This window comes from Lytechinus variegatus, chromosome 17, assembly GCF_018143015.1.
Source record: "Lytechinus variegatus isolate NC3 chromosome 17, Lvar_3.0, whole genome shotgun sequence".
Classification (NCBI taxonomy): domain Eukaryota; kingdom Metazoa; phylum Echinodermata; class Echinoidea; order Temnopleuroida; family Toxopneustidae; genus Lytechinus; species Lytechinus variegatus.
Genome location: NC_054756.1, coordinates 26,586,324 through 26,596,280, shown reverse-complemented (window position 1 = coordinate 26,596,280; position 9,957 = coordinate 26,586,324). Strand labels below are relative to the sequence as shown.

Genomic DNA, 9,957 nt, shown 5'->3' with positions numbered 1-9,957 from the left:
CAATGCGAGCGGAAATCGCGAGCCGAAATTCTTGATAAACTGTCATCAAAGTAGTTTGATTTAGAAATACTATTGGGATACATAACTCACTAATCAAAATGCTAGCGTGCAGCGCTAGCTGATACGTTTTGACAATCTGACCTGAATAGGGAACTTTTTGAGAACTTTATGGAATGCAGGAAAATAATAGGTACCTGACAAATCAAATTTTGCGAGCGCACAGCGCAAGCAGAAAATGATAATATTCAGACCATAACACAGACATTTTTACAGAGCACTTTTTTAAAATCAATTTGTAAATCAAACAAAATAATGAAAGTTCAATTTCCCAGCTGAAATATGTTTTGTATATTGACTTCAAAGTTTGATATTTCAAGCTCCATATTAAGCAAGATATGCAAATCCCCCTAAAGACAATAAGAGCGCGAGCGACAATTTTATATCCTAACAAATAGAATTTTCACAAAATTATTTTTAAAGTCTTTCCCTCATGTTATTTTATTCAATCATGTTCCTTTTCTTATGTTTGCCTTTCTTCTTTTCTCCTCTCTTTTCCCTTCCTTTTCTTTTTTCCTTTCTTTTTCCCTTTTTTTTCTTTTTTTTGCTCCGCCAATAGGGGGGGCCCGGGCCCCTCGGGCCCCCCCTGGATCCGCCTATGTAAATCTACAAACCTTCCTTTTCTGTAAACAACAGTCAACCAATATATTTTAACAACCAAATAATAACAAGGGAATGAAATACCTTAAAATGTACATACTATGCGTGTGCCCCGACCCTCTATGTTCATGTAGATCTCAAAATATCTTAAAAATACCATCAAAATATACACACCCTCTCGTAATCTTCGTTCAATCACTGACACATGCAGACTTTGCATTCCCTTGTCAAAACTCTCCTCTGCCGAAAAACGGTTTGCTGTAGCAGCTGCCAAGACTTGGAATGCTATACCTCTTTCAGCAAGAAATGCTTCCAGTGTTCTTGGCTTCAAATCTTCCCTTAAGAATACCCTTTTCCTAAATAATTAATTTTCCCTTTTTATCTTGAATATTGTAGTAATTATTTCAAATGTTAAACTGTTATTCCTACATTGTACGTGCTATGGTACTTTTTGTTTTTAGCGGCTCTATAAATATCCATTATCATTAACATATATTCATGAATGATTGCCGAGAACATACTTCTATGCAGCACGTCCCCAAAAAGTGTCCCTCTGACATAGGACTAAAATAATTCTAAAATGTAGAGTATTCTCAAATAAATGTTCATGAGTAGAAAGCTCATTTCACGATTTAACTACTATGAAAATGTCATCAGTCGCGCTTCAGCGGTTTTGAATACACACTCTGTTACGTAAAAGTGGAGCATTTTAGACCATTCCAAGTTTGCAGCATTGTTGCATATCTGCATTGTCTCTGGCATGTCAACCCACATTTTTACATCTAGGATCTGAGCGGGCAAATTTCCCCAATCTATATAGGCTCATCAAATCATAAACCTGGGCATGTTCAGAAGGACAAGAAACATAAAAAAGAGTTTGTTTGATGATTGATAAGGGGAATCAGTGCACTAACTTGACAGAAAATGGGAATGATGGAAGTGAAATAAGCTGAAAAATAAAGGGGAATCCACAAGTTAATCACCATTTGTGACAAAGAACTTCACCAGAGAAAAAAATGCACTTTATCTTTGGCATGAATTAGGCATGAATCAGACATGACCCGTTGCCTTAATCATTATGCATCTCCCACTATCAAAAATGAAATGTACTGTCAAATCATGGAGCTAATAGCTCTATGGTCAAATATTGTCTTTGTCCTTCTTAACATGCTCAACGATGTGTTTTGATGAGCGTGGTTAGATCATGGAGATTTCCCTGGTCAGATCAGGGAATTCCTTGATCAGAATAGTCAAAGGGGGTTGATATGCTAGAAATAGTAGAACACACTGTAGTGCTGCATGAATGCAAACTTGGAATGAGCTGAAAAAGCACAACTGTTACATAATATACTGTGTATTCAAAACTACTGAAGCGCGATCAATGACATTTCATGGTAGATCGTTAGAACATGAGATGGGCTTCCTAGTTCCATACATTTCATTGAGAATAAATTTATATTTTTGGAAGTAATTTTGCCACATATCAGAGGTACATTTTGGGGGGACGCGCTGTATGATAGCATCGCTCCATATTTGATTTTACTCCAACAACCCCCTCCCCATATTTCACCGGACCAATATAATGCTGGTGGTGTGATGCTATTATGATACTGCAACAAATGATTAAACAAATGGTCAGAGAATTTTTGTGAAGGTAACTTCTTCTTTCTTATTTATTTACATAGAGTAGGTAACTAAGTGTTAAAAAAATATTAAATGAATTATCTTTACGTGATATCTTAAAGATTCGGGTGTGAGTAATCCAAAAATAATGATAGTCCTGTATAAAATCCAAATTTGGCTGGCAATGTGTTCCTTAAAGGTATTGTTTAACTTTGTGAGCAGCCGATTTAAAAAGTTATCAAACCAAGATGAAACAAGTGCATGTATTAGAACTAGTAAACCCTGAAAACAACCATTATTGAGAATGAAAAGCTAAAACTACAAGGCAAACCCCGATTTTGTAAATAGGCGTCTTATAGACACCTAAAGAGTACACATAAGTGTATGGGATGAAATTAAGATGGTGTTTCCGGTCACTTTATATTTCAACTTCACTAAATAATTATTTTTGAACGCAATTTTTCTGGAGTTCATTTTTGTAACATATCACAGACACAGGTGACAAGTGTGACATTCTAGCTCAGATTTTTTAAATGTCAAACCAATCACTTTAAATTAAAGTCAACAATGCTGTGATGATGAAATTAATGTTGAAACCTGATGAATGATAAGAGTCACTGTAACGAGTTGTTCATGTCCGTGAAGACGAAGTTGATGATGACAAACAGTCAGTTACAGCAATACACGGATTGACAAATGTTCTGTAGAACAGGATGACGATCTATATGAGAACTAGGAATTCCTCTCTCTCAAAATAACTACAGTTAATTGATGATGTGCAAATAAATCCACAGAATATGAATGTTGTATTCCAGTTGGAAATAAACTATGCTCTGACATAAAAGTCTGGCGTAAAACACTGAGTTCCGATCTGATGTACAGATGTCCTTGAAGAAACTGCCAACTTATACACGTTACACATATAAATTTCCACAGTTCTGAAAGCTTCCAGTATTGTCTTGAAAAAGAACATTCTCCTTCTTTCTAGAGCATTCCTAATACTAGAAGACTCTTGAATGACTTCAGTGAAATTAGCAATGTATACAACACTGCTAATCCTATTTTTTTATTTTTCACTCCCTCTTGCAGGCCCTATTGTCTACCAAGAATCTTTGTAAATTAGACGAATACCAATCATTGCTCTGCCTCATGCCTACATACTGAAGCTTGAGACATTCTGGAATGTTCTTATAATGCAACGAACTTCCTAAAGGCCTGGTCACACCGCCCGAGCGTTGTTGGACCGGTCGTGGAGCGGTAGGGAGAGGGGGTCGAATTTCGTTCACAAAATTGGGGAAAAAAATCGAGAAAAAAAATCAAAATCGAAAATGGTGAACGGTAGCGAGCGGTGATGATTTTTTTTTCTCTGAGCTCCACGACCGCTCCAACAACGCTCGGGCGGTGTGACCAGGCCTTTAGCGAAAAAACCCAAAATAATTAATATAAATGTAATTTCTCTTTCAATTCTTCTTATACATAACAATGTGCACTTTCAAATTGTAAAACGATTATTTTAAGCATTTTAGTTTTGTAATCGTTAAAGCAATACGGAAAAGGGGGTGTTCAACCTTGCCAATTAAAATGTAGATCTCAAAATATGTAATAATTAGTATTCATGAATGATTGTCGAAAACAAACTTCAATATGACATCGTCTATTTGATTTTACTACACTCCTCCCCTACATCACCAGACAAATAAAATGCCGTGCACTTTTTTTCAAATTGTAACAAGTGTAACGCCTCTAGCAGTCTCACCTGCATTCCGCTAACTTTAAAAACAACTATGAAATAATTATTCACAAAAACACCATTCATATAATGATACAATACTATGTTCATTGACCCTAAATGATATTTGACTTTCACCATGTGACTTAAGACTTGATCAGTGATATTTGATTACCCCTATATCCACATTTCATGAAATATATCCTTAAAGTCTCATAACTGTCATAGCCCGTTAAGTTATGACAGCAATGTAATAATTACCTCCAATATAGCCAAAGTTCATTGACCTTAAATGACATTTGTCTTTAGTCATGTGACCTGCATCTCGCACGAAATGATCAGTGATACTTAATTACTCTTATGACCAAGTTTTATGAACTAGATCCATTACCTTCTAGAGTTGTGATGGTAATTCAACAAATACCCCAACTTGGACAAAGTTTATTGACCCTAAATGACCTTTGACCTTTATCATGTGACTTGAAACTAATACGTGATTTAGTTATACTTGATTACCCTTATGGCAAAGTTCATAAGCTAGGTCCATATACTTTTGAAGTTTTGCTGTCAATTCAAAAACTTAACCTTCGGTTAAGATTTTATTTTGACGTCGCCGCCGCACAGTGAGCCAGAATGATTTGAAAGTGCGCCAAAATCATATTCCGTGTTATATTTTTACTTTAACATGTTTAACAATGGTAATTTTGAGCGTAGAATTGACTGAACATAATTTAAAACCTATATGACGTCACTTTGATACCAAATTTTGATTGGCTACTTAAAACCTATCTGTGAAAAGACAAATTACGCTAAAAAATGTGTAGTATATAAACTTTGTGTTCTAAGACTGTTGCTTTATGCTTCTCACATGCCTCAAGAGTGTGTATGGGATCTTGAAAATAAGTTTATGGCATCAAAATGATCATTATTTAAAAAGTATTTTAAAATCTGAAAAGTATTAACCGTGCTTTCTCAAGCTGTGTAAACTTGGGTAAAACGCAGAGTATTTAACACCACGAATGTATCACTATGAGGAGGGTGTTTGGCTGAAATTATTCTACAAGTAACTTTTATCTCCGGAGGGGTGGAAAGCCCTTACATCGACCTTCATTTTGTTTACATTATGCCCAGAATTCATGTAATTTTCATGGAATGGAGGGGGAATCGTCCTCGCCGTGCAAAAAAATTGGGGGTGATGTGCCAAGTAACATCGGCTCTAACATGAATACGGGCAGCTAAATTTGGTATCGACTTAAAGCTTAGCCATCAGGAAAAATCATGCTGATAGAATTTAGACGGAAATATAAACGTTTCTGATGTAAATGCAAAAATCATGGATTATCAGCCTATTTCGTGGAATAATTATCATATAAACCTCATGAAGGGTGTCTTTTATCTACGTGTACTTTGAACCCTTTCACACACAAAAATGATATATCAGGATTATATGGGAGCTATTTCAAACTAGGTTGTCATATACGCGGCATTTCGCAAAATGTCACATTTTACGATTTGAGGTAGGAAATCAACAACCTTTATGCACGTTCCGGAATGAAATATTTTGCTGAAGTATTCTTCAATGTGTTGTCTTTCAGCTGGGCATGACAAAAATAAAGTCTGAAATTGCCCAAAATGACTTTTGGCGCACTTTTATTTCACCCTGGCGAACTGTGCGCCGTCGCCGCCGTCGGAAATGCTGCGCCTATAGTGTGTTGATCACTCTGCTATGCAAGTGAGACAAAACGAATATTTTAAACACTTTAAGTTTGTAATAAGGGGGGTGGGGTAAGGGCAGAGCCCTGGCAACGGTTTTTTTGACTGGGGGTGCTGAACATGGGCGGAAATCTCTACTCGAAGTGGGAGGGCGGGGGCGCAATTGGGTTTTCTGTTCTCACATACACACACACCTCGATCACACAAAGGGAACTCGTAATTATAAAAAATGTACGTTAAACAAATATTCATTCATTTAAAAGACATTTCTTCAACTCTCTTAATATACACTGCTTGGCTTGTTTGAAATTCTCCAAGCAAACAGATGTTGCTCCACGTTCTTGAACTGCTTATGCAGGTGATGTTCTTGGGAAAGCACATCCTAGATTGATAAGTAGTAAGTGGAATAGATTGAAAAATAAATTCACATCCGTTTAGGTTCGCAATTGCACATTTCCGGTATAAATGATTAGTAGATTTACGCTCTGATCAAGCACGAGACAGATTATTTGATACCGTATTCATCACTGTCAGATTAAGAGTTTGGTCCTGCCGACCAGTTGCTGAAGTTGCGTTAAAATCAAAGAGGGTGCCACTGTTTACTGGTGCACAGGACAGCAACCGACGGATTGCTCGCCGGAATCTCGGGTACCTGATTGCGTAGACAATGGGATTGGCGCAAGAGTTGTAAAATGCAACCACCACCAGGATCCTATCAACAGGTCCATAAAGATAGCTCTGGTCCAAGACTTGGAGGTTGTACAGGAAATAGGCGATGTCGTTGGGTCCCCAGCAGAGGATGAAGATTGCAATGACCAGATAGAGCATATGCAGGAGCCTGTTTCTTGCAAGAATGAGACTGTTTGAGCCGTTAGACATGTTGGACAAGGCGCCGTCGAAACGTCGAGACTGCGCCTTGAGGGTTCTAGCCGCGATGACCTGCGTGATGATCATGACTGACGCTGGTATCGCAAATGTGATCAGGAAGATGACGACACCAGTAACAATCTGCCAATCCCGTGAGAGGTGTTTGACCCTGCATTGTCGCGATTCGCCGTCGACGCTCATGTTGACCACGATGTGGACGTTGGCAGCGATAGACAACGCCCAAAGCCACAGAATGAGCTTGGTGACGTACCTTCGACGGCGAAAGCGCTGGAAGTGCAACGGGTACACGATGGCTACGAATCGCTCCAGGGATATCACCATAAGAATCATGATGGACATGAAAATGGCCAACCACATGAAGAACGAGGTGAAGACGAACCTGCAGTAGGCCTCCGCCAAAGGTGTGGACGGAACGTGTTCTGCCCTGGGAAGAGGGAACATGAACACGGAGGTCAGAAAGTCAGCCAGTGCCAGGTGGCCTATGAGAACATCAGAAGAACTCCTGAGGTGGCGACCTCCTAGGATCAGGATCATTACCAGGAAGTTGCCAACCACTCCCAGGAGAGAGGAAATCACTTGAAATGATATCCACCAGGACCATTTGATTGGCTGCCAAAGCCATGCAGCATCTGCAGAAGGAGAGAGATTATCTCCCATCTCTGTTGGGGTCGAGTAAATCTCCGTCTCAGTCCCCCAACCGGTGACCTGGGATCCCATCCCTGCAAAAATATACCTTGAGGTCAGTCTTCGTGTAAGATTGAGATTCGACACCGATTGCTACGTGATCAGGTGATGCTGAAAGCAGAATTACGTAGAAGTGCGCATGGCTGATTATCATGTGGGCTGAGCCACTAGCTCCACCTAACTGGTATGAGCGTCGGCTTCCCTTTCTCTGCACCTACAAAGAAAAGGGCATAATAAATTGCTCATCAAAAAAAAAATTCTTCTGAATTCTTATTGAGTCAATCAAATATTTTGTGAACTTCATACTTATCCACGGTACTGTTGATTATTTCAAAGTCAATATTTAATTTTGTATATAGTGTATATACGTTCGTGTAACAGTGTTTATATCTACATAAATTTATGTAATTTTGCTGATTAATGTTACTCTACTTATATCATATTACCCTTTAAAAAATTTTGACAGGGACTTACATCTTTACAAGCTTTGCTTTTCAGTAGGCTCCTTCATTTTTTTTTCATTGGTACATTTCAGTCCTGCATGTGTTATGCAGTTGATGCATCTTTTCATTTAAAAATGAGTTTTTACGAAATGTACTTTGAGGATTTGTGGAATATGAATATATCAATAAATAAATAAATACAATAAATAAATCAATCAAAATCATATTTAAGGTTAGATACAACAACCTGTGACGAAACTTTTACTATAAAAAAAGGAAACCAAACCGAATTAGCACGCCGAAGTCAGCTGCGCAATTAGTCAAATTTGTATTAAATAGATTTGATCATATCACCCTTTTTGTATTGAGCAGTCTGTATGGATGTATTAAAATTGTAATATTAACTAATTTCCAACCATTTTAAAAGGGCTGAAAGTTAAAAGTTGAATACATTTCTTTGACTCAAAACTTACCTGAGACACTGGATATGTAGTTTACTGAACGAGGTTTACACAGCGGAATGAAACGAAGTATCAAATGAAAAAATATATATATATCACCGATTCGACGTGTAGTATAATGCCATACGCATTTTAGCTAACAAGTCAGCAAGACCTGCCTTTGCAAAACCCGTTTTAAATTATGCTTCTATAATGCAGAAGTATGGATCAAATTTATGAAAGAACGGCTGCACTTGGAAAGAACATGATGCAGTGATCCGGCATCGACCTATATAAGTAACAATGAGATGCTCAAGGATGCTTAATCAACTGTTTGCGTTATGCTCCTTTAAATTCGTGCAACATCAATGACAGGAGATACCCGTACGGTGTGGCAAAGATACTAAAGGAATATCCAAGGAAAGAAAAGGCGTAGCCCTATTCACAAACAAAACAATTGTGTTTTTACAAGAAACGTACGTGGCTCGAGTCAAATCTAATAAGCAAATGACGTTTAACATATTTTCATGTTTGACTGGGTTGTAAAGGAAATGAGATATCGGCCACCCAAATGCTCCATATACCAATTACCTTAATGGAGAAGAGAACAAAGCGGAGAAGGATTCAAGAAGTGGAACAAGCCTTCAAAGGAGATCTATTTTGTATTGTGGCATCGCAGAAATAATAAAAACTACTTGTATTAGAAGCATCATGGTTTGGAGGTTGTGACTCTTCCATAAAATTCTTTAAACCCCAGCCATGGCATCGTGTGTGCTAAGCAGAGCTCGACAGATGTGGAGGGTTTATTTCCAATCGGTCTAATAACATTTCGTCCAATTGCCAACTCGTCTACTATCATTTGGTCTACCATCAGTTCGTCCAGTATCCACATGGTCTAATTGCCATTTTGTCCACTCACCATTTCGTCTAATAACCAGTTGGTCCAATAGCCATTTAATCCATATATCATTTGGAGTAATTTTAATTAGTGTTAATTGGGCGAAATGGGTGAAAAAAATAAATGAGTATTGTAACAACTGGTTCTGAGACGAAATGATAATAGACGAACTGGTGATTAGACGAAATTACTATTAGACCAAATGGTTGTGAGACGAAATATTGATGGATGGAATGGCATTAGACTAAATGAAGGTAGACCATGTGATGAGTGGACGAGTTGGCAATAGCGCATACATTCGCAATTCCGAAGCTTCGTTATTCCGAAGGTTAGGATATTCCGAAGGTTATACCGAAGGTTCATATTTCCGAAGGTTCGTTATTCCGACAACAAAGTGAGGTTCGTAATTCCGAAGGTTCGTTAATCCGAAAACAAAATGAGGTTCGTAATTCCGAAGGTTCGTTAGTCAGAAAACGTAATGATTAACGAACCTTATTTCGTTTTCGGACTAACGAACCTTCGGAACAACGAACCTTATTTCGCTTTCGAATGAACGAACATTCGGAACAACGAACCTTATTTCGTTTTCGGACTAACGAACCTTCGAAACATCGAACCTTATTTCGTTTTCAGATTATCGAACCTTCGGAATAACGCCACAAATGTTTGAATTAACGAACCCTTTTACGTTTTCGGATTAACCAACATCGAGGTATAGGCAATTTACGTGTTTCGGAATTAAGAACTTTCGGAATAAAGAACCTTCAGAATTACGAACCTTCGGAATTACGAAGTGTAACCGGCAATAGACGAATTTGCAATTTACCGATGTGAAAAGGGGTCCACACACTACAAGCACTTGCTTTTTAGTGGATCCCTTCA

The 9,957-nt window shown here is 38.1% G+C and overlaps 1 protein-coding gene across 1 annotated transcript; it reads right to left on the bottom strand.

Moving 5' to 3' along the window:
• Window positions 1–5,710: 5,710 nt before the first annotated feature.
• On the bottom strand, window positions 5,711–7,518 carry LOC121431375 (somatostatin receptor type 4-like). Its single transcript, XM_041628919.1, has one exon. The coding sequence runs from the start codon at window positions 7,325–7,327 to the stop codon at window positions 6,212–6,214; it is 1,116 nt and encodes a 371-aa protein (XP_041484853.1). The 5' UTR covers window positions 7,328–7,518; the 3' UTR covers window positions 5,711–6,211.
• Between the last annotated feature and the right edge of the window lie 2,439 nt (window positions 7,519–9,957).